Genomic DNA, 25114 nt, shown 5'->3' with positions numbered 1-25114 from the left:
CGGGGCAGCGCTGGGGCCCAGCCGGGGGCGGGGCCATGCTGATTTATGATAATGAGGGGGCGGGGCCTGTGGGATGGGCGGGGAACAGCCACGGAATGGGACTGGGAGCGGTATAGGGCTCTGAATGGGACCAGTACAGGGCATTAACTGGGACCAGTATCAGAGTCCGACTGGGATCAGCACTGGAATGGGACTGGGACCAGTACAGGGTGTTAACTGGGACCAGTATAAGAGTCTGACTGGGATCAGCACTGGAATGGGACTGGGACCAGTATAAGACTCTGACTGGGAACAGTACAGAGCTCTGACTGGGACCAGTATCAGAGTCTGACTGGGACCAGCACTGGAATGGGACTGGGACCAGTACGGGGCGTTAACTGGGACCAGTATAAGACTCTGACTGGGACCAGTATCAGAGTCTGACTGGGACCAGTATCAGAGTCTGACTGGGATCAGCACTGGAATGGGACTGGGACCAGTAAAGGGCATTAACTGGGACCAGTATAAGAGTCTGACTGGGACCAGCACCGGAACCAGTACCAGGCACTAAATGGGACCGGTACCAGACTCTGACTGGGACGAGCACCGGAATGGGACTGGGACCAGTACAGGGTGTTAAATGGGATCAGCACCGGAATGGGACTGGGACTGGTACAGAGCACTGAATGGGACCAGTATAAGAGTCGGACTGGGACCAGTATCAGAGTCCAACTGGGATCAGCAGCGGAATGGGACTGGGACCAGTAAAGGGCACTGACTGAGACCAGTATCAGAGTCTGACTGGGACCAGTACAGGGCACTACTGGGAACAGACACGGAATGGGACTGGGACCAGTATCAGGGTCTGACTGGGACCAGTATAAGAGTCTGACTGGGACCAGTACAGGACATTAACTGGGACCAGTACAGAGTCTGACTGGGACTAGCACTGGAACCAGTACAGGGCACTAACTGGGACCCGTACAGAGCGCTAACTGGGACCAGTATAAGAGTCTGACTTGCACCAGTATAAGAGTCTGACTGGGATCAGCACCAGAATGGGACTGGGACCAGTACCAGGCGTTAACTGGGACCAGTATAAGAGTGTGACTGGGACCAGTACAGAGCGCTGACTGGGACCAGTACAGGGCATTAACTGGCACCAGTACAGGGCACTGAATGGGACCAGTACGGGTCGTTAAATGGGAACAGCAATGGAATGGGACTGGGACCGGTACCAGACTCTGACTGGGACCAGTACAGGCCATTGAGGGACCAGTACAGGGCATTAAATAGGGCCAGTATAAGAGTCTGACTGGGACCAGTATCAGGGTCTGACTGGGGCCAGTATAAGAGTCTGACTGGGACCAGTATCAGGGTCTGACTGGGGCCAGTACAGGGCATTAACTGGGACCAGCACCGGAATGGGACTGAGACCAGTAAAGGGCACTGAATGGGACCAGTATAAGAGTCTGACTGGGACCAGTACAGGGCATTAACTGGGACTGGTACAGAGCACTGACTGGGACCAGTACAAGGCGCTAACTGGGATCAGTATAAGAGTCTAACTGGGATCAGCGCCGGAATGGGACTGGGACCAGTACAGGGCATTAACTGGGACCAGTACAGGGCTCTGAATGGGACCAGTACAGGGCTCTGAATGGGACCAGCACTGGAATGGGACTGGGACCAGTACAGGGCATTAACTGGGACCAGCACCAGTCACTAACTGGGACCAGTATAAGAGTCTGACTGGAGCCAGTACTGGGCTCTAACTGGGACCAGTACAGAGCACTAACTGGGACCAGCACCAGACTCTGAATGGGACCAGCACTGGAATGGGACTGGGACCAGTACGGGGCGTTAACTGGGACCAGTGTAAGAGTCTGACTGGGACCAGTATCAGAGTCTGACTGGGAACAGCAACGGAATGGGACTGGGACCAGCATGGGGCATTCACTGGGATCAGCACTGGAATGGGACTGGGACCAGTATGGGGCGTTAACTGGGACCAGTATAAGAGTCTGACTGGGACCAGTACAGGGCGTTAACTGGGACCAGTACGAGGCGTTAACTGGGACCAGCACCAGACTCTGACTGGGACCAGCGCCGGAATGGGACTGGGACCAGTATCAGGTACTGACTGGGACCAGCACCAGTCACTAACTAGGACCAGTATAAGAGTCTGACTGGGACCAGCACCAAACTCTGAATGGGACCAGTACAGAGCTCTGACTGGAACCAGTACCAGGCACTGACTGGGACCAGTACAGGGCTCTAACTGGGACCAGTATCAGATTCTGACTGGGACCAGCACTGGACTCTGACTGGCACCAGAACCAAGCTGTGACTGGGACCAGTACCACTCACTAACTAGGACCAGTACCAGGCACTAACTGGGACCAGTATGGCAGCACCAGGAAGCAGCAACACACATGTGTGCACGTGCCCAACACGTGTCCCACACGAGGCCACCAGTGTCCCCTCAATGTCCCCCCCAGTGTCCCCCAGTGTCCCCCCAGTGTCCCCCCAGTGTCCCCCCAGTGTCCCCCAGTATCCCCCAGTGTCCCCCCAGTGTCCCCCAGTGTCCCCCCAGTGTCCCCCCAGTGTCCCCCAGTGTCCCCCAGTGTCCCCCCAGTGTCCCCCAGTATCCCCCAGTGTCCCCCCAGTGTCCCCCCAGGACCCCCCAGTGTCCCCCCAGGACCCCCAAACCGCCCCTGGGACCCCCAAATTGTCTCCAGGACCCCCCAAACTGCCCCCGGGACCCCCAAATTGTCCCTGGGACCCCCAAAACCGCCCCCAGGACCCCCCAAATTGTCCCCAGGACCTCCCAAATTGTCCCCAGGAGCCCCCAAACCGCCCCCAGGACCCCCAAACCGCCCCTGGGACCCCCAAACCGCCCCCGAGACCCCCCAAAACCGCCCCTGAGACCCCCCAAACCGCCCCTGGGACCCCCAAACCGCCCCCGGAACCCCCAAAATTGTCTCCGGGAGCCCCCAAATCGTCCCAGGGACCCCCAAACCGCCCCTGGGACACCCTCCCCCCCCCCCCCCCCAATTCCCAATCCCGCCCCTCCCGGGGGTCCCGGCGCTGGGACAACCAAAGGAGGGCGGATCCCGAGTCCCCCCACCCCCCAAATTCCTGTTCCGGGACCCCCAAAGTCAACCGGACCCCGCCCCCCTCGAGGGAATTCCAGCCCCGTGACCCCCCCCGGGGGTCCCAAACCGGACCACGCCCCTTTTCAGGGGTCCCAAACCGGACCCTGCCCCTTCCTGGGGGTCCCAAACCGAGTCCCGCCCCCCTGGGGGTCGATCCAGGACCCCCCCCAGGAATTCCAGCCCCGGGACCCCTCCCCAAACCGAGTCCCGCCCACCCCGAGGGTCCCAAACCAGACCCCGCCCCCCCGGGGGTCTCATTCCCGGACCCCGCCCCCTCCTGGGGTCTCATTCCCGGGACCCCCCGTTCCCGGAGACCCCTCAGGACGCCCGCCCGGGGGTCTCAGCCTGGAGACCCCTCCCCAAAAAGCCCCCCCGGTACCTCGGCCCGGGCCGCCCGTCCATGGCCGCCGCTGCCGCGCCCTCCGCACCCACCGCGCCGAGCCCCCTCCTCGGACACGCCCCCTCGGCCAGGCCACGCCCCCCCTGGAGGCCACGCCCACAGCAACACACCCCTCTATTGGATACGCCCTCTTTGAGGCCACGCCCACCACAACACACACCCCCCATGGGACACGCCCATTCATTAAAATACCCATTGAGACCACGCCCCCTCTTTTAGACACGCCCCCATAAGCCTAAACCACGCCCCCTCTAAGCTACGCCAATCATGGATAAGCCATGCCCCCTTTCCACACACCCCTATATGGCCACGCCCCCTAAATGGACCAATAATGCACCCTTTTTATGGCCACGCCCACTTTGGACACGCTCCAATAGCATCGCGCCTCTCAAATAGGCCACGCCCACATGTTGGCTGCGCTCCTAAGCCACGCCCCTTTTTTCTGGGTGTGGTTTAATCCTCACCTGGAAATGACCGCGCCCTCCAATCAGGCCACGCCCACTTCAATTAGAAAATGCACTGCTCGACTCATTGACCACGCCCCCTCACCGAGGCCACGCCCATAAAACACCGGCCACGCCCCCCAGGGACCCCCTCTAATTCACCTGGGACCCCCCAAATTTACCTGGGACCCCCCAAATTCCACTTGAGACACCTCAAATTCACCTGAGACCCCCCCCAAATTAAGCTGGGACTCCCCAAATCCCACCTGAGACTCTCCAAATTCCACTTGAGACACCCCAAATTCACCTGAGACCCCCCAAATTCACCTGAGACACCCCAAATTCACCTGGGACCCCCCAAATCCCACCTGGGACCCCCAAATTCACCTGAGACCCTCCAAATTCCACTTGAGACACCCCAAATTCACCTGGGACCCCCCAAGCCTCACCTAGGACCCCCCAAATCCCACCTGGGACTCCCCAAATTCCCCTTTTGGGACCCCCAAAATTCCCCTCTGAGACCCACAAACCCCTCCCAGGACCCCCAAATTCCCCTTTTGGATCCACAAACACCTTCCAGAACCCCAAAATCTCCCTCTTGGACCCCCAAATTCCCCTTTGGGACTCCAAAATTCCCCTTTGGGACCCCCTAACTCCCTCGAGACCACGCCCCTTTCATAAGCCACGCCCATCTCACATTGGCCACGCCCACCTCGATCTCCCATTGGCCGCCGCCTTCTCGGCGACCCGGAAGTGTCTCCGCCCCCGCCGTGACCCGGAAGCGCAGCCGAAGCGGCGGGAGCGAGAGAGAGCGGCGGCCATGTGAGAGCGGCGGGGGCAAAAAACGGGAAAAAACGGGGAAAACGGGTGGAAAACCGGGAAAAACGGGGAAAAAAAGGGGAAAGAATAAGAATGGAGAGAGGAGGGAGGGGAGCGGGGGAAGGGAAAAGCGAGAGGAGAGAGGAGGGAACCGAGGAAAGGCGGAACTAAGGAACGGGGAAATGGGGTGGGAGGGGAAGGAAATGGGAGTGGCACCGGTTTTGTCCTGGTTTTGTCGTTGTCCCCAAATTTGTCCCTGTCCCCAAATTTGTCCTGTGTCCCCAAATTTGTCCCAGTGTCCCCAGATTTGTTCGGTGTCCCCAAATTTTTCCGGTGTCCCCAAATCTGTCCCGTGTCCCCATCCCTGTCCCGTGTCCCCAAATCTGTCCCGTGTCCCCATCCCTGTCCCGTGTCCCCAAATCTGTCCTGTGTCCCCAAACCTGTCCCGTGTCCCCATCCCTGTCCTGTGTCCCCATCCCTGTCCTGTGTCCCCAAACCTGTCCCGTGTCCCCATCCCTGTCCTGTGTCCCCATCCCTGTCCTGTGTCCCCAAATCTGTCCTGTGTCCCCATCCCTGTCCTGTGTCCCCATCCCTGTCCTGTGTCCCCAAACCTGTCCCGTGTCCCCATCCCTGTCCTGTGTCCCCATCCCTGTCCCGTGTCCCCAAATCTGTCCCGTGTCCCCATCCCTGTCCTGTGTCCCCAAACCTGTCCCGTGTCCCCAAACCTGTCCCGTGTCCCCATCCCTGTCCTGTGTCCCCATCCCTGTCCCGTGTCCCCAGATCTGTCCTGTGTCCCCATCCCTGTCCTGTGTCCCCAAACCTGTCCCGTGTCCCCAAATCTGTCCCGTGTCCCCAAATCTGTCCTGTGTCCCCAGATCTGTCCTGTGTCCCCATCCCTGTCCCGTGTCCCCAAATCTGTCCCGTGTCCCCATCCCTGTCTCGTGTCCCCAAATCTGTCCTGTGTCCCCAGATCTGTCCTGTGTCCCCATCCCTGTCCTGTGTCCCCAGATCTGTCCTGCGTCCCCATCCCTGTCCTGTGTCCCCAAATCTGTCCTGTGTCCCCATCCCTGTCCTGTGTCCCCATCCCTGTCCTGTGTCCCCAAATCTGTCCTGTGTCCCCATCCCTGTCCTGTGTCCCTCTGTTCCCCTGATGTCCCCGTGATATTCTGGTGTCCCCAATGTCCCCCTGATGTCTCCAACGTCCCCGTGGTGTCCCCAGGAGTCTCCTGAACGAGCCCAAGAGCGAGATGACCCCAGAAATCATCTCCATGTCCCTGTGTCACCACATTCCCCTGGTGTCCCCATGACATCCTGATGTCCCCACAATATTCTGCTGTCCCCATGATGTCCCCAACGTCCCCCTGGTGTCCCCAGGAGTCTCCTGAACGAGCCCAAGAGTGAGATGACCCCAGACAACAATGTCCATGTCCCTCCATGTCCCCATGTCCCTGTGTCCCCCTGTTCCCCTGATGTCCCCACGATATCCTGATGTCCCCACAATGTCCCCAACGTCCCCCTGATGTCCCCAACGTCCCCGTGGTGTCCCCAGGAGTCTCCTGAACAAGCCCAAGAGCGAGATGACCCCAGGGAACAATCTCCATGTCCCTGTGTCTCACTCTTCCCCTGCTGTCCCCATGATACTCTGATGTCCTCCTGGTGTCCCCAGTGTCCCCCTGATGTCCCCAATGTCCCCCTGGTGTCCCCAGGAGTCTCCTGAACAAGCCCAAGAGCGAGATGACCCTGGACAACAATGTCCACGTCCTTCCATGTCCCCACATTCCCTGGATTTCCTTCACATCCCAATGACATCCTGGTGTCCCCAACGTCCCCCTGACGTCCCCAACGTCCCCCTGATGTCCCCAACGTCCCCGTGGTGTCCCCAGGAGTCTCCTGAACAAGCCCAAGAGCGAGATGACGCCCGAGGAGCTGCAGAAGCGGGAGGAGGAGGAGTTCAACACGGGCCCGCTGTCGGTGCTGACCCAGAGCGTCAAGAACAACACCCAGGTGCTCATCAACTGCCGCAACAACAAGAAGCTGCTGGGGCGGGTCAAGGCCTTCGACAGGTGTGTCCTTGGTGTCCCCAAGGTCCCCAGAGTGTCACCAGGGTCCTCAGAGTGTCACCAAGGGCTCCACGGTGTCACCAGGGTCAGATCGGTGTCCCCATGGTGTCACCAAGGTCAGCTCAGTGACCTCAAGGGCTCTCCTGGGCCTTGGACAGGTGTGTCCTCAATGTCCTCAAGGTCCCCAGAGTGTCACCAAGGGCCCCAGAGGGTCCTCAAGGTCCTCAAAGTGTCCCCAAGGGTTCCACGGTGTCACCAGAGTCAGATCAGTGTCCCCTTGGTGTCCCCAGAGTGTCACCAGGGTCAGCTCAGTGGCCTCAAGGGTTCCCCTGGGCCTTGGACAGGTCTGTCCTCAATGTCCCCAAGGTCCCCAGAGTGTCACCAGGGTCCCTGAGGTGTCCTCAGTGTCCCCATGGTGTCCCCAGGGTGACCCACCCACAAAATCCCCATTCCCTCTTCCTCAAAATCCCCATTTTTCCCCCATAATTCCTGGGCTTTTCTTCCAAAATCCCCATTTTCTGCCCCAAAAATCCCACTTTTCCCTCCAAAAATCCCCATTTTTTTTCTCCCCCCAAAAAATCCCATTTTTTCCCCCAAAAATATTTTTCCCCAAAAATCTCATTTTTTCTCCAAAAAATCCCATTTTTCCCCCAAATCCCATTTTTCCCCAAAAAAATCCTATTTTCCCCCCAAAAAATCCCATTTTCTCAAAAAAATCTCATTTTTCCCCAAAAAATCCCATTTTTTCCCTCAAATCCCATTTTTCCTCCCTAAATCCCATTTTTCCCCCCAAATCTTTTTTTTCCCCAACACCCAATTTTTCCCCCAAAATCTCTTTTTTTCTCCCCAAAATCCTCATTTCCTCTGTGAAAATCACAGTTTAATCCCCATTTTCCCCCTCAAAACCTCATTTTTTTTCCAAAAAATCCCATTTTTTTCCTCCCCAAATCCCATTTTTCCCCAAAAAATCCCATTTTCCCCAAAAAATCCCTTTTTCCTCAAAAAAAAATCCCATTTTTTTCCTCCCCAAATCCCATTTTTTCCCCAAAAAATCCCATTTTTTCCCCCAAAATCCCCATTTCTCCCCCAGGCACTGTAACATGGTGCTGGAGAACGTCAAGGAGATGTGGACGGAGGTGCCCAAGAGCGGGAAGGGGAAGAAGAAATCCAAACCCGTCAACAAGGACCGGTACATCTCCAAAATGTTCCTGCGGGGAGACTCCGTCATCGTGGTCCTGAGAAACCCCCTCATTGCTGGGAAATAAAAATGATACCCCTGGAACCTTCCAGAACCTTCTAGAACCTTCCTGGACCTTCCCAAACCCTTCCAGAAACTCCCAGAACCTTCCTGGACCTTCCCAGAGTCTCCCAGGTCCTTCCCAGAACCTTCTAGAACCTTCCAGGATCCGTCATTGTGGTCCTGAGGAACCCCCTGATTGCTGGGAAATAAAAATTATACCCCTGGAACCTTCCAGAACCTTCCTGAGCCCTCCCAGACCCTTCCAGAAACTCCCAGAACCTTCTAGAAGCTTCCTGGACCTTCCCAGAGCTTTCCAGAACCTTCCAGGATCTGTCATCGTGGTCCTGAGGAACCCCGTCATTGCTGGGAAATAAAAATTATACCCCTGGAACCTTCCAGAACCTTCTAGAACCTTCCTGGACCTTCCCAAACCCTTCCAGAAACTCCCAGAACCTTCTAGAACCTTCCTGGACCTTCCCAAACCCTTCCAGAAACTCCCAGAACCTTCTAGAACCTTCCTGGACCTTCCCAGAGTCTCCCAGGTCCTTCCCAGAACCTTCTAGAACCTTCCAGGATCCGTCATTGTGGTCCTGAGAAACCCCCTCATCGCTGGGAAATAAAAATGATACCCCTGGAACCTTCCAGAACCTTCCTGGATCCCTCAGGACCGTCCTGGATCTCCCCCACCCCCCAAAAAAGCTGGGAATTCTCCATGGGAATAATCTCTGGATCCTTCCAGGACTCTCCTGGATCCCCTCTGGATCCCTGCTAATCGTCCCAAACCTTTCCAACTCTTCCTGAATCCTTCCAGGACCCACCCAAACCTCCCCCAGACCCTCCCAAATCTCTCCTGGACCTTCCTGGATCCCTCAGGACCCTCCCAGGACCTTCCAGGACCCTCCTGGATCCTTCTGGACCCTCCAGGAACTTCCTGGATCCTTCCAGGACCCTTCCAGGACCCCCTCAGAACCTTCTGGATCCTTCCAGGACCCTTCCAGGACCCTCCCAAATCCCTCTGGACCCTTCTGGATCCCCTCAGAACCCTTCCAGGACCCTCCAGGAACCTTCTGGATCCCTCAGGACTCTCCCAAAGCCCCCCAGGACCCTCCAGGAACCTCCTGGATTCCCCAGGACCCTTCTGGACCCTCCAGGACCCTCCCAAAGCCCCCAAGACCCTTCAAGGACCCTCCCAAATTCCTCTGGACCCTTCCAGGACCCTTATGGACCCCCCCAGAACCCTTCCAGGACCCTCCCAAATCCCTCTGGACCCTTCCAGGACCCTCCAGGAACCTTCTGGACCCCCCCCAGGACCTTCCAGGACCCTTCTGGACTCCCCAAGACCCTTCCAGGACCCTCCCAAATCCCCCCTGGACCCTCCAGGACCCTTCTGGATCCCCCAAGACCCTTCCAGGACCCTCCAGGACCCTCCCAAAGCCCTCAAGACCCTTCAAGGACCCTCCCAAATCCCTCTGGACCCTTCCAGGACCCTCCAAGAACCTCCTGAACCCCCCAGAACCCTTCCAGGACCCTCCCAAAGCCTCCCCCTCCCAAAAAAAAAAACAGAGACCCCTCCCCAAAAAGGAGCATCCAAAGAGTTTTTTTTAATTCCCCAAAAAAAATCCCCAAATAAAAGAAAAAATGGGGGAGGGGACACCACGGGAGGGGGGAGGGGACGATGAGGGGACAATGAAAGTGTCAAAATTGGGGAGGGGGGGAAGGTCCAGGACCCCCCCTCAGATTTTCTTCCTCTGCGGTCGGACCCTCGGGAAGAGCTGGGGGAGGAAAGGGGAGGTGAGACCCCCACCCCAAAAAATAAAAACCCAAACTGACCCCAAAATGTCCCACAAGGGAATGGAGGGGATGTGGGACCCCCACCCCAAAATAAAATCCCCCACCCCAAAAAGTCACCCAAGGTCATGGAGGGGCTGTGGGACCCCCCCTCAAATGATGTAGGACCCCCCCCCAAAATGATGTGGGGGCTGTGGGACCCTCCTGGGGCTGTGGGACCCCCACCCCAAAAGCACCAGGAGCCCAAAGGATCCTATGGGACCCCTCCCCTATGGGTTTATCCCCCTTGGGACCCCTCCCCAAACCCTCTATACCCCACAGGACCCCTCCCCTATGGATTTATCCCCCATGAGACCCCTCCCCTATGGGTTTATCCCCTATGGGACCCCTCCTCAAATGCCCCAGCCCCCTGGGACCCCACCCCAAAAGCACCAGGAGCCCAAATGATCCTATGGGACCCCTCCCCTATGGGTTTATCCCCCATGGGACCCCTCCCCAAATGCCCCAGCCCCCTCAAATGACCCCTGGGACCCCCCCTGGGGCTGTGGGACCCCCACCCCAAAGGATTGAGCCCCTCCCTGAACCCCATATCCCCTACAGGACCCCTCCCCTATGGATTTACCCGCTATGGGACCCCTCCCCAAATACCCCCACCCCCCTCAAATCACCCCAGCCCCCCCTCCCTCCCTCAGGGACCCCTCCTCACCCCGAAATAGTTGCGGGGCACGTATCCCTCGTGGCCGTAGAGGGACCCCCACCACCAGTCGAGCTCCTCGGGGGGCTCCCGGCGCAGAACCGTCACCGGCTCCCCCTCCCGGAACGAGAGCTCGTCCCCGAACTCGGCGCTGTAATCCCAGAGCGCGTAGACCACCCCCGAGTTCAGGACCCCCATGCCCTGCTCCACCTCTGTGGGGGCCCCAAAATTCAAAATGTTACCCCCAGAATCAAAATTGTTACCGCAAAATCCAAAATTGTTACCCCAAAATCCAAAGTTGTTACCCCAAAATCCAAAATTGTTACCCCAAAAATCAAAATTGTTATCCCAAAATCCAAAGTTGTTACCCCAAAATCAAAATTGTTACCCCAAAAATCCAAAATATTACCCCCAAAATCAAAATTGTTACCCCCAAAATCAAAATTGTTACCCCAAAAATCCAAAATTGTAACCTAAAAATTGTTCTGGTACTGTCACATTGACAGAAATTCCAAATGTCCCCAAACATCCCCATAAAGTCCCAAAGACTGTCCCTGCCTCACATCCCCCATATCCCCTGCCCCTCCCAGTCCATCCCAGTCCCCCCCAGTCCCTCCCAGTCCATCCCAGTCCCTCCCAGTCCCTCCCAGTCCATCCCAGTCCCTCCCAGTCCCTCCCAGTCCCTCCCAGTCCCTCTCCCAGTCCCTCCCAGTCCATCCCAGTCCCCCCCAGTCCCTCTCCCAGTCCCTCCCAGTCCATCCCAGTCCCTCTCCCAGTCCATCCCAGTCCATCCCAGTCCCCCCCAGTCCCTCCCAGTCCCTCTCCCAGTCCATCCCAGTCCCTCCCAGTCCATCCCAGTCCCCCCCAGTCCCCCCCAGTCCTTCCCAGTCTATCCCAGTCCCTCCCAGTCCCTCCCAGTCCATCCCAGTCCATCCCAGTCCCTCCCAGTCCATCCCAGTCCCTCCCAGTCCATCCCAGTCCATCCCAGTCCCTCCCAGTCCATCCCAGTCCCTCCCAGTCCCTCCCAGTCCCCCCCAGTCCCCCCCAGTCCCTCCCAGCCCCTCCCACTCTCTCCCAGTCCATACCAGTCCCTCCCAGTCCCTCCCAGTCCCTCCCAGTGCCCACCAGTGAGGTAGGAGGAGCAGTCGGCGTATCCCTCGCGGTAGGGGTCACACTTCTCCACGGCCATGCTGCCGTCGCTGCTGGTGGTGGCGAAGATGGCGGCGCCGTGACGGACCAGGGCCACGCACACCCCGGTGTCGTTACACGAGGCCGCGCAGTGCAGGGGGGTCCTGAATTGGGGAGGGGGCATTTGGGGTCATCCAGGGCTTTGGGGGTTATTGGGGTGACCCCAATAACCCAGGGGTCACTGGGGTCACCAGGGCCACGCACACCCCGGTGTCGTTACACGAGGCCGCGCAGTGCAGGGGGGTCCTGGGTGGGATTATTGGGGTTATTGGGGTCACTGAGGGTTATTGGGGGTCATTGAGGGTTTGGGGTCACCGAGGGGTTTGGGGGACATTGGGGTCACTCAGGGTTTGGGGCCCTTTAGGGTCACTAAGGACTGGGAGCTGTTGGGGGTCATTGGGGTCACTGAGGGGTTTGGGGGACATTGGGGTCACCAAGGATTTGTGGGGACATTCCCCCCAGGTCTCCATCCCACCCTCCAAGCCCCATGTCCCCCATGTCCCCCATACCCCCATGTCCCCCCAATGTCCCCCCAGTGTCCCCAATGTCCCCAATCATGTCTCACCAGCCGTGGCTGTCAGGGGAGTTGACGTTGGCCCCGCTGGCGATCAGGAAGTCCCCGTGTCCCTCCCATGTCCCCCATGTCCCCCAATGTCCCCCAGTGCCCCCCATATCCCCCAATGTCCCCAATGTCCCTGTGTCCTCCCAGTGTCCCCAGTGTCCCCAATGTCCCCAATCATGTCTCACCAGCCGTGGCTGTCGGGGGAGTTGACGTTGGCCCCGCTGGCGATCAGGAAGTCCACGATGGCGTAGTTGGCCCCGCAGATGGCGTTGTGCAGGGCCGTGATCCCCTCGTCGTTGGGCTGGCTGGGGTCGTTCAGCTGGGGACAGTCCTGTGTCCCCTCACTGCCACCTCAGGACATCCCTGTGTCCCCTCACTGCCACCTCCCCGTGTCCCCTCATTGTCACCTCTCCCTGTGTCCCCTCACTGCCACCTCCCCTGTGTCCCCACTGTCCCCACCTGTCCCCACTGTCCCTACCTGTCCCCAACCCCCTGTCCCCACCGTCTGCACCCCTGTCCCCACTGTCCTCAATGTCCCCACTGTCCCTACCTGTCCCCAGCCCCAATGTCCCCACTGTCCCCACTGTCCCAAATGTCCCCAATGTCCCCACTGACCCCAATGACCCCAATGACCCCAATGTCCCCAGTGTTCCCAATGTCCCCAATGTCCCCAATGACCCCAATGTCCCCACTGTCCCCATTGACTCCAATGTCCCCACTGTCCCCAATGTCCCCATTGACTCCAATGTCCCCAATGTCCCCACTGTCCCCAATGTCCCCACTGTCCCCAATGTCCCCATTGACTCCAATGTCCCCAATGTCCCCACTGTCCCCAATGTCCCCAATGTCCCCACTGACCCCAATGTCCCCACTGTCCCCGCTGTCCCCATTGACTCCAATGTCCCCAATGTCCCCAATGTCCCCACTGACCCCAATGTCCCCACTGTCCCCGCTGTCCCCAATGTCTCCAATGACCCCACTGTCCCCACTCTCCCGCTGCTGTCCCCGCTGTCCCCATGTGTCACCTCAGCCACGGCCTGCTGCACCACGTCCAGCTCCCCGGTCAGGGCGGCGTCCAGCAGCAGCACCAGGGGGTTCAGGCGGACCCGGGCCCCGGGACGGCGCCGGGGTGAGGAGGGGTCCCGCAGGGCCGAGCGCAGCTCCTGTGACACCAACAGGGCTTGGGGACATCACCCTGGGCTTGGGGACATCACCCTGGGCCTTGGGGACATCACCCCGGGGAGAGGAGGGGTCCCTCAGGGCCGAGCGCAGCTCCTGTCACACCAACGGGGTCAGGGGGGACAGGGGACATCGCCCCCAGCCTTGGGGACATCACCCCGGACATGGGGGACATCACCCCAGGGCTCGGGGACATCACCCGGGCCTTGGGGACATCACCCTGGACACGGGGGACATCGCCCCGGACATGGGGGACACCACCCGGGCCTTGGGGACATCGCCCTGGGGCTTGGGGACATCACCCTGGGACACCCCAGGGGACAAGGACACCTTGAGGGTCTCCAGGGACAAGGACCAGAGGGATCTCCAGGGGACAATGACCCCGTGTGACACCTCGGGAATCTCCAAGGGACAATGTGACACCTCGGGGGTTTCCCAGGGGACAATGACACCTCGGGACCAAGGACTTCCAGGGGGCAAGGATCCTGTGTGACACTGGAGGGGGTCTCAGAGGGACAATGTGACACCTCAAGGATCTCCAAGTGACAAGGACACACCTCGGGGGTCTCCCAGGGACAACGTGACACCTCAAGGGTCTCCAAGTGACAAGGACACACCTCGGGGGTCTCCCAGGGACAACGTGACACCTCAAGGGTCTCCAAGTGACAAGGACACTCTGGGGGTCTCCAAGGGACAAGGACCACTGGGGTCCCCGAGGGACAATGTGACACCTCAGGGGTCTCCAAGGGACAAGGATCACTGGGGTCCCTGAGGGACAACGTGACACCTCAAGGGTCTCCAAGTGACAAGGACACACCTCGGGGGTCTCCAAGTGACAAGGACACTCTGGGGGTCTCCAAGTGACAATGACACCTCAGGGATGACCTCGGGGGTCTCCCAGGTGCCACCCACCCCTCCCCTTATGTCCCCCCTGTCCCCACTCACCGTCCCGGCCCCGCTCAGCACCGGCGCCGCGCTCTCCACGGCCGGAGGAGGATGAACATTGGGTGACAGCACGGGTGACAATGACAGTGCCACCTCCCCGGGCGCGGGGCCATCCCCCGGTGGCGTTGGTGGCACCGGGCGGTGCAGGAGGCGGGTGATGAGCTGCCGGTACTGCCGGGCCCGGGACGGGACAGGGACGGGCCCGGGGCTCTGCTCCATCGAGCCCCGGCGCTTCAGGGGCCGCGGCATCTCGGACAGGACACGGGCAACCTCCTGGGAGAAATTCATTTAGAATAATTTAAATATTTTTAGTTAAAATAGATGTCGCTTGATGAGAAAGATGGGGCAGGAATGACTATATTGATATATTATATTCTTTATTATATGTATTCCATATATCATATTATATTATTAATACATTAATTGATATATAATAACGTTAATACTATTATTAATATAATATAATATAATATAATATAATATAATATAATATAATATAACATTATATTATATTACATTATATATTACATTATATATTATATATCGCATTATATATTATTTATTATATGTATTCCATATATCATATTATTAATTAATGCATTAATTGATATATAATAACATTAATACTATTATTAATATAATATCATATAATATAATACAGTATAATATAATATAATATAATACAATACAATATAATATAATATAACATAATATAGCATAACATAATATAGCATAATATTATATTATATTATATTATATTACATTATATATTACATTATATATTATATATCACATTATATATTATTTATTATATATATTCCATATATCATATTATATTATTAACTAATACATTAATTGATATATAATAACATTAATACTATTATTAATATAATATAATATAATATAATATATTACATTATATTATATTATATTATATTGTATTATACTTTATTATATTATACTGTATTATATTACATTATATTATATTATATTACATTATATTATATTGTATTGTATTATATTATATTATATTATATTATATTATACTATATTATATTTTACTATATTATGTTACATTATATTATATTATATTGTATTACATTATATTATATTATATTATATTATATTATACTATATTATATTGTATTGTATTATATTATACTATATTATATTATATTGTATTATACTATATTATACTATACTATGCTAAATTATATTATATATATCACATTATATATTATTTATTATATGTATTCCATATATCAATTAACATTATTCATTAATATATAATTAACATTTATATTTATTAATATTAATATTAATATTAATTTCGTAATTTTATTATAGTTACTATTAATAATTCTATTATTATTAATTTTATTATTATTATTTATTATTAATAACTGACCTGGAACTCTGGCACGCTCCTGGCCTCGGGCGGCAGCAGCGGCTGGAGCCGCGTGGGGCTGAGCGGGCGGGCCGGGGGCGCCTCGGGGGGTCCCTCCAGGGCGGGGGGTCCCTCCAGGCCCGGCCCCATTTCCGGGGGTCCCTCCAGGGCGGGGGGTCCCTCGGGGGGGGGCTCCGAGCAGCGCTGGAGGAGCCGCTCCAGCTCCGCCTCCGCCTCGGGGGGCGCGGGGGGCGCCCGAGCTGGGCACGAAAGGGTTAAAAATCAGTGGGGAGAGACCCCTGGGATTGGGGAGAAACCCCTGGAGCCCTCCCCAAAATTTATCCCCCCAAAATACCTTTTTTTACCACCCAAAATCCCCTTTTTACCCCCCAAAATCCTCCCCAAATCCCTTTTTCATCTCCCAAAATTCCCATTTTACCCCCCAAAATCCCCTTTTCACCCCCGAAATCCCCTTTTCACCCCCCAAAATCCCCTTTTCACTCCCCAAATCCCCCAAAATCCCCCTCAAACCCCCTTTTCACCCCCCGAAATCCCCTTTTTACACCACCCAAGACCCCAAAATCCCCTTTTCACCCCCGAAATCCCCTTTTCACTCCCCAAATCCCATTTTACACCCCCAAACCACCTTTTCACTCCCCAAACCCCCTTTTTATCCCCCAAAATCCCCTTTTTACCACCCAAATCCCCTTTTCACTCCCCAAAACCCCCTTTTCCCCCCCCTTTTATCCCCCAAACCCCCTTTTTACCCCCCAAAACCCCTTTTTACCCCCCAAATCCCATTTTACACCCCCCAAAATCCCCCTTTTCACTCCCCAAACCCCCTTTCCCCCCCCTTTTTCCCCCCAAACCCCCTTTTTACCTCCTCCAAACCCCCTTTTCACCCCCCAAAATCACTTTTTACCTCCCCCAAACCCCCTTTTCAGCCCCCAAACTCCCTTTTTACCCCCCAAATCCCCCCAAATCCCATTTTACACCTCCCCAAAATCTCCCTTTTCACCCCCACACTCCCCCAAAACCCCTTTTCCCCCCCTTTTTACCCCCCAAACCCCCTTTTCACCCCTCAAAATCTCCTTTTCATTCCCCAAAACCCCCTTTTCACTCCCCAAAATCACTTTTTACCTCCCCAAACCCCCTTTTTGCCCCCCAAATCCCCCCAAATCCCATTTTACACCCCCCAAAATCCCCCTTTTTACCTCCCCCAAACCCCCTTTTCACCCCCCAAAATCACTTTTTACCTCCCCAAAATCCCCTTTTCACCCCCTTTTTCCCCCCTAAACCCCCTTTTTACCCCCCAAAACCCCCCAAAATCCCCTTTTAACCCCCCAAACCCCCTTTTCCTCCCCCCATTTAACCCCTTCCTCACCTTCCCCCGCCCCCCCGGGTGGTCCTGGGGTCACCCCCGGCCCCTTTTGCGTCGCCCCCCGAGTCGCCCCTCCCCCCCCCGTTGGGGGCGGGGCCAGGAGCTGCTGCAGCCCCGCCCTGGGCCCCGCCCCCTCCTCCCAAAACGCCTTTTGGAGGCGGAAAATCATCGACAGGGGGAGGGGCTTGTGCCGGGGGGGTCTCCCCGAGCCGGGGGGCGGCACCGGGATCCGGGAGACGGGCGGGGACCACCCCCGGGGGAGGCTCCGGCCCGGGGGGGGGCTCCGGAAATGGGGCGGTGGTCCTGCCACTGTCCCCGGCTCCTGTCGCCGCTCCAGAGGGGACAGTTTGTAGTTGCGGGGTAAAGTGGAGCTGTGGGAGGCGTGGTCCTGAAAGGGTTAAAAAAAAATTGGGGTGAAAAAAGGGGGTGGGGGAGGGTTAAAATGGGTTAGAAAGGGTTAAAAATGGGTTTAAAAACGGGGTGGGAAGGGTTAAAAATGGGTTTAAAAATGGAGTGGGAAGGGTTAAAAATGGGTTAAAAAGTGGTTAAAATGGAGTGGGAAGGGTTAAAAATGGGGTGGGAAAGGGTTAAAAATAGTTTAAAATGGGATGGGAAGGGTTAAAATGGAGGGGAAAGGGTTAAAATGGAGGGGAAAGGGTTAAAATGGGTGGGAAAGGGTTAAAATGGATGGGAAGGGTTAAAAAGGGGTTAAAAAGGGGGTGGGAAGGGTTCAAATGGGGTGGGAAGGGTTAAAAATGGGTTAAAAGGGTTAAAAATGGGTTAAAAATGGGGTGGAAAGGGTTAAAAATGGCATGGAAAGGGTTAAAAATGGCGTGGGAAGGGTTAAAAGGGGGTGGAAAGGGTTAAAATGGGGTGGAAAGGGTTAAAAATGGGGTGGAAAGGGTTAAAAAGGGGTTAAAATGGGTGGGAAGGTTAAAAAAGGGTTAAAAATGGGTAAAATGGGGTGGGAAAGGGTTAAAAATTAGTTAAAAAGGGGTGGAAAGGGTTAAAAAGGGGGTTAAAAGAGGGTGGGAAGGGTTAAAAATGGGCCGGAAAGGGTTAAAAATGGGTTTTGAAAGGGGTGGAAAGGGTTAAAAATGGATTAAAGGGCGTGGAAATGGTTAAAAATGGGTGGGAGGGGTTAAAAATGGGGTGGAAAGGGTTAAAAATGGGGTGGAAAGGGTTAAAAATTAGTTAAAAATGGAGTGGAAAGGGTTAAAATGGGTTAAAATTGGGTGAGGAGGGTTAAAAATGGGGTGGAAAGGGTTAAAGATGGGTGGGAAAGGGTTAAAAGGATTTTTTTGGTTTTTTTGGGGTTGGTTTTTTGTTGTTGTTTTGGGGATGATTTTGGGGAGGGGGTTTTGGTCTTTTGGGGGATTTTGGGGAGAATTTTTTTTTTTTTTTTTTTTTTTTTTTTTAAGGTTCGCACCCCCAAAATTAAACCCCCCTCACCCTAAAAAAAAATAAAATTATTAATTTACCTTCCCTGTCCCAGCCCCGTCCAGGCTGGATTCCCTCCACAGCCCCAGGGGGGCTCTGGGCTGTCCCTCGGGGGTCCCTGAGGGGACAGGGGGGGGTGAATTTGGGATCCCCCCTCCCCAAAAAATCTGAATTCCCCCTAAAAAAAAATCCTAGAGCCCCCTCTGTACCTAAATCCCCAAAAAAATCCCCCAAATCCCCCCAAAAACACCCCAGAACTCCCCAAAAAGACCCCAGACCACCCAAAAAACCACCCAAACAGCCCCAGAACCCCCTCCCCATCTTAAATTCCCCCTAAAAATACACCCAGACCCCCCAAAAAATGCCCTAAATGTCCCCAAAATCCTTTAAAAAAATCTTAAATTCCGTCAGGTGCCACCCCCTGATGTCCCCTGGTGTCCCCACTGTCCCCAATGTCCCCCTAATGTCCCCAATGTCCCCAATGCCCCCAATGTCCCCACTGTCCCCCCAATGTCCCCAATGTCCCCCCAATGTCCCCAATGTCCCCAATGTCCCCACTGTCCCCACTGTCCCCACTGTCCCCAGTGTCCCCACTGTCCCCAATGTCCCCTCAGTGTCCCCAATGTCCCCAGTGTCCCCAGTGTCCCCAATGTCCCCAATGTCCCCCCAATGTCCGCAATGTCCCCAATGTCCCCCAATGTCCCCCCAATGTCCCCAATGTCCCCCCAATGTCCCCAATGTCCTCAATGTCCCCAATGTCCCCAATGTCCCCAATGTCCCCCCAATGTCCCCCCAATGTCCCCAATGTCCCCCAATGTCCCCAATGCCCCCAATGTCCCCACTGTCCCCAATGTCCCCAATGTCCCCGCAATGTCCCCAAGGTCCCCACTGTCCCCACTGTCCCCAATGTCCCCCAATGTCCCCCCAATGTCCCCCCAATGTCCCCCCAATGCCCCCAATGTCCCCAATGTCCCCAATGTCCCCCCAATGTCCCCCGTGTCCCCAATGTCCCCACTGTCCCCAATGTCTCCAATGTCCCCACTGTCCCCAATGTCCCCCCAATGTCCCCAATGTCTCCACTGTCCCCAATGTCCCCAATGTCCCCAATATCCCCAGTGTCCCCAATGTCTCCAATGTCCCCACTGTCCCCACTGTCCCCAATGTCCCCAATGTCCCCACTGTCCCCACTGTCCCCAATGTCCCCAATGTCCCCAATGTCCCCACTGTCCCCACTGTCCCCAGTGTCCCCAGTGTCCCCAGTGTCCCCATGTCCCCTCACGCTCGTAGCCCCCCGGGCCGGGCGGTTTTTTCTCATAAGCCACGTCCAGGTCGGACTCGTTCCAACTTTTCTGATGGCGCCGCTTGATGATGCCGAGATCGTCTGGGGACACGGTTGGGGACAACTTGGAGTGGGTTGGGGACACTTTGGGAGGCTCAGGAACATCCCAGGATGGGTTTGGGACACTTTTGGATGGTTTGGGGACACCCTGGGAGGGTTTGGGGACACCCTGGGAGGATTTGGGGACACCTTGGGATCGGTTGGGGACACTTCGGGAAGCTCAGGAACACTCCAGGATGGGTTGGGGACACTTTGGGAGGGGTTGGGGACACAGGGACAGGGGTTGGGGACATGGGGATGGGGTTGGGGACACAGGGATGGGGTTGGGGACACGGGGACAGGGGTTGGGGACACTTTGGGAGGGGTTGGGACAACTTGGCAGGGACTGGGGACAGCCCAGATGGCTCAGGGACACCCCAGGATGGGTTGGGGACAGCCCGGGAGGGGTTGGGGACACTTTGGGAGGGGTTGTCCCCTTCCTGTCCTCCCCATTTCCCCCCCTTATCCCCCCGATGTCCCCTCCCTGTCCCCCCTGTCCCTTACCCTGTGCCCGGAACATTCCAGAAGCGCCGCTCAGGCTCAGACTGGGGTACAGCCCCTGCACCTCGTACGGGGGGGGGGCCGGGGGTCTCTCGGGGAGAAACCCCCCCCCCGCCGCCCCCTCCCCACCCCGGGGGGACCCCCCGAGCCCCCCCAGGAACTCGTAGGGCCGGAGGGGCCGTGGGGAGGGGGCTCTGCCTGCCCCTGCCCCGGGCACCGACAGCACCTTGGGCCGTGGGGAGGGGGCTCTTTCTTCACTCCCTCCACTTAAAAAATGGGTCTGGGGTCTCGGAGAGCTGGGGCTGCCCAGGGGGTCGCCGAGACCCCCCCCCAATTCCAGGCTGTCCCCCAGGAAGAGGCTGCGGCGGCCTGGGCGGCCGCTCTGCTCCTGGACACAAAAGGGTTAAAAAAATAAATTCGGGTTGGGGGATTATTCTGATTAAAAGGGTTTTAAAGGACGTTGCCCCCTCCCCAAATGGAAGGGTCTCCTCACCCTGGGCGGGGGTCCCGGGCCGTCCGTCCAGAGGGACTCGAGCTGTCGGGACAGTTCGTCCACTTTGGCCACGGCCGTGTCCAGCTCCACCTGCTTCAGGTCCATGTGCTGCATGGCCAGCGCTGCGGAGGGCAGGGGCACGGGTCAGGGGGCAGGGGGCAGGGGGCAGGGGGCAGGGGGCACGGGGCAGGGGTCAGGGGTGAGGGGGCAGGGGGCAGGGGGCAGGGGTGAGGGGGCAGGGGGGCACGGGGCAGGGGTTTGGGTTTGGGGTCAGGGGTTTGGGGGCAGGGGTTTGGGGTCAGGGGTCAGGGGGCAGGGGTTTGGGGTCATGGATATGGGGTGGAGAGAGGGGCTGGGGGTCAGGGATTTGGGGTGGGGAAGGGTTTGGGGTCAGAGATTTGGGGTGAGGGAGAAGGATTTGGGGTGGGGGAAAAGGATTTGGGGTGTGGGAGAAGGATTTGGGCTGGGGAGAGGGTTTGGGGTCAGGGGTCAGGGGTCACGGGGCAGGGATTGGGGTTTGGGGTCATGGATTGGGGTCAGGGGTTTGGAGTTTGGGGTGGAGAGAGGGTTTGGGGTCAGGGGTTTGGGGTCTGGGGTCAGGGATTGGGGTTTCGGGTCAGGGGTCAGGGGTCAGGGATTGGGGTTTGGGGTCAGGGATTTGGGGTCAGGGGTGGGGAAGAGGTTTGGGGTCATGGATATGGGGTGGAGAGAGGGTTTGGGGTCAGGGGTTTGGGGTCAGGGGTTTGGGGTGAGGGCTTTGGGGTGGGAGAAGGGTTTGGGGTGAGGGAAAAGGATTTGGGGTGGGGTCAGGGATTTGGGGTGGGAAGGGGGTTTGGGGTCACAGATTTGGGGTGACACAGGGATTTGGGATGACACAGTTTTGGGGTGACAGATTTGGGGTGAAGGATTTGGGATGACACAGTTTTGAGGTGACACACGAATTTGGGGTGACACACAGGTATTTGGGGTGACACAGTTTTGGGGTGACACAGATTTGGGGTGAGGTGGGAAACACACAGTTTTGGAGTGACACAGGGATTTGGGGTGAAGGATTTGAGGTGGGTGACACACAGTTTTGGGGTGACACACAGATAGTTTTGGGGTGACCCAGGGATTTGGGATGACACAGATTTGGGGTGACAGTTTTGGGGTGACCCAGGGATTTGGGGTGACACAGATTTGGGGTGAGGTGACACACAGATTTGGGGTGACACAGGGATTTGGGGTCCCCGCCCCGCTCACACTGGAAGGTGGTGAGGGATTTGGGGTGGGGGATTTGGGGTGGGGTCCCCGCCCCGCTCACACTGGAAGGTGAGGTCCAGCAGGTCCTGGGCGCTGCGCAGCCTCTCGCTGGCCATTGTCACCTCCTGGGGGGACACCGGGGTGGGGGTCAGGGGACACCGGGGGACACCAGGGGTGGCACCTGATGGGATTTGTGGGGTTTTGGGGCAATTTAGGGCTTTTTTGGGGGCAATTTAGGTATTTTTTGGGGCAATTTAGGGCTTTTTTTGGGGTCTCAAGGATGGGGACAGGAATTTTGGGGGGTCTCAGGGGTCTGGGGGTCTCAGGGGACCTGGGGGGACACCGAGGGGACATTGGGGGGTGGCACCTGATGGGATTTATGAATTTTTTTAGGGGTTTTGGGGCAGTTTAGGGCTTTTTTGGGGCAATTTAGGGCTTTTTTGGGGTAATTTAGGGCTTTTTTGGGGGAAAATTTGGGGTTTTTTGGGGAAATTTGGGGTTTTTTGGGTGGATTTTGTTTTTTTTATTAATTTGGGTCGGGGGTCTCGGTGTTTTGGGGCCGCCCAGCCCTGGGAACGCCGCGGGCGGGACGTGCCGGGGCAGCACAACACTCATTAACGGTAATTAACGGTAATTAACAGTAATTAGCGCTAATTAATCCAGCGGGGGGAGCGGCCTCCGCCCACCCCCCGGGGCAGGGCCCTGCTGGGGACCCCCCGGAGAAAAATGGGGGGTGGGACCCCCTTTTTGGGTTTTTTTTTTTTTTGTTTTTTTGGGGGGGTGGGACCCTCTTTTTTGGGGGTTTTTGGGGGGTTTTTTGGGGTTTTTTTTTGGTGGGTGGGACTCCCTTTTTTTGTTTTTTTTTGGTTTTTTTTGGGGGGTGGGACCCCCTTTTTTGGGTTTTTTTGGGGGGTGGGACCCCCTTTTTTTAGGTTTTTTTTGGGGTTTTTTGGGGGGGGTGGGACCCCCTTTTTTGGGGGTTTTTTTTGAGGTTTTTTTGGGAGGTGGGACCCCCTTTTTTGGATTTTTTTTTTGGGGTTTTTTTTTAGGTTTTTTGGGTGGTTTTTGGGGTTTTTTTTGGGAGGTGGGACCTCCTTTTTTGGGGTTTTTTTGGGTTTTTTGGGGGATTTTTTGGGGTTTTTTAGGGGGTGGGACCCCCTTTTTTGGTTTTTTTTTGAGGGGGTTTTTATGGGATTTTTTTTTGAGGAGGGGGAGATTTTTGGGGAGGGAGATTTTTTTGCACCCCCTGAACCCCAAATCCCACCCAGGGGTCCCAGGCACCCCCCAAAAAAAAATTCCCACCCCCAAATTTTCACCCCAAATCCCACCCAGGGCTCTGGTACCTGCAGGGGGGGGGGGGTCTTGGTGGGTGTGGGGCAGTTTTGGGGGGTCCTGGGGGGGTCCCAGGGGGTCCCAAGGGGTCCTGGGGGGTCGTGAGGGGGTATTGGAGGGTCCTGGTGGGTGTGGGGCAGTTTTGGGGGGTCCTGGGGGGTCCCAGTGGGTGTTTGGGGGTCCTGGGGGGGGTCTCAAGGGGGTCCTGGTGGGTCTTGGGGGGGGTCCCGAGGGGGTCTTGGTGGGTGTTTGGGGGTCTCAGGGGGGTCCAAGGGGGTGTTGGAGGGTCCTGGTGGGTATTGGGGGGGTCCCGGGGAGTTCCAAGGGGGTCCTGGTGGGTTTTGGGGGGGGTCCCAAGGGGGTCCTGATGGGTCTTGGGGGGGGTCCCGAGGGGGTCCCAGTGGGTGTTTGGGGGTCCCAGGGGGGTCCAAGGGGGTGTTGGAGGGTCCTGGTGGGTATTGGGGGGGTCCCGGGGGGTTCCAAGGGGGTCCTGGTGGGTTTTGGGGGGGGGTCCCAAGGGGGTCCCGGTGGGCGTTATAAGGTCTCGGGGAGGTCCCAGGGGGGTCCCAGTGGGTACTGGGGGGTCCCCAGGGGGTCCCGGTGGGTATTGGAGGTACTGGAGGGGTCCCGGGGGGGGGTCGTGGTGGGTTTTGGGGGGTCCCTGGGAGGTACCGAGGGGGTCCCAGTGGGTGTGGGGGGGTCCTGGAGGGTACCAGGGTGGTTCTGATGGGTCCTGGGAGGTCCCTGAAGGGTCCCTGGAGGGTCCCAGTGGGTGTTCGGGGGTGTCATGGGAGGTACCTGAGGGGTCCCGGTGGGTGTGGGTGGGTCTCGGTAAATCCCGGTGGGTGTCGGTGGGTGCTGGGGGCACAGGAGGGGTCCTGGTAGATCCCGAGGGTACCTGGGAGGTACAGGAGGGGTCCTGGTGGGTACCAGAGGGGGCCTGGTGGGTGTTGGGGGGTCCCGGTGGGGTCCCAGGGGGTACCAAGGTGGTTCTGATGGGTCCCGGGGGGTACCTGGAGGATCCTGGTGGGTGTTGGGGGTCCCTGGCAGTTACTGGAGGGGTCCCAGTGGGTGTGGGTGGATCCTGGGGGGTCCCTGGCAGTTACTGGGGGGGTCCCAGTGGATCCTGGTGGGTGCAGATCGGTCCCAGGGGATCCCAGTGGGTACTGGAGGGGTCCCGGTGGGTGTGGGGGATCCTGGTGGGTACCTGGGAGTTACCAGGAGGGGTCCCAGTGGGTACCGGCGGATTCCTGGTGGGTGTTGGGGGGTCCCGGGGGGTCCCTGGCAGTTACTGGAGGGGTCCCGGTGGGTGTGGGCAGATCCCGGTGGGTACCTGGGAGTTACTAGGGGGGTCCCGGTGGGTCCCTGGCTGCTACCGGAGGGGTCCTGGTGAGCGCAGGTCGGTTCTGGTTGGTCCCTGGGAATTACGGGGGGTCCTGGTGGGGTCCCGGTAGATCCCGGTGGGCACAGGTCGGTTCCAGTCGATCCCGGTCGATCCCGGTCGG

At 56.7% G+C, this 25114-nt stretch overlaps 2 protein-coding genes and 1 long non-coding RNA gene across 3 annotated transcripts; 1 reads left to right on the top strand and 2 right to left on the bottom strand.

Moving 5' to 3' along the window:
* The first annotated feature begins 4751 nt into the window (after positions 1-4751).
* SNRPD2 (small nuclear ribonucleoprotein D2 polypeptide) lies at positions 4752-8167 on the top strand. The gene is made up of 3 exons (XM_083877284.1): positions 4752-4802; positions 6683-6862; positions 7950-8167. Coding segments are annotated over exons 1-3 (357 nt in total). The 5' UTR covers positions 4752-4800; the 3' UTR covers positions 8125-8167.
* LOC310918422 lies at positions 8094-8748 on the bottom strand. Its single transcript, XR_014591661.1, has 3 exons — positions 8532-8748; positions 8246-8501; positions 8094-8203 (listed from the first exon to the last, which is right to left on the bottom strand). It is a non-coding gene; the product is annotated as an uncharacterized lncRNA (long non-coding RNA).
* An 825-nt stretch (positions 8749-9573) lies between these two features.
* On the bottom strand, positions 9574-25114 carry PPP1R13L (protein phosphatase 1 regulatory subunit 13 like). The gene is made up of 14 exons (XM_083877161.1): positions 24986-25114; positions 22339-22402; positions 21036-21157; positions 20546-20930; positions 19943-20044; positions 18705-18781; positions 17434-17611; positions 15864-16102; positions 14456-14728; positions 13357-13494; positions 12517-12650; positions 11707-11873; positions 10594-10793; positions 9574-9871 (listed from the first exon to the last, which is right to left on the bottom strand). The coding sequence occupies exons 2-14, from the start codon at positions 22391-22393 to the stop codon at positions 9833-9835; spliced, it is 2109 nt and encodes a 702-aa protein (XP_083733287.1). The 5' UTR covers positions 22394-22402; positions 24986-25114; the 3' UTR covers positions 9574-9832.

The sequence above is a fragment of the Zosterops lateralis genome, assembly GCF_965231275.1.
Source record: "Zosterops lateralis genome assembly, chromosome: 23".
In the NCBI taxonomy this organism is placed as follows: domain Eukaryota; kingdom Metazoa; phylum Chordata; class Aves; order Passeriformes; family Zosteropidae; genus Zosterops; species Zosterops lateralis.
This window is presented reverse-complemented; position numbering and strand designations above follow the sequence as displayed.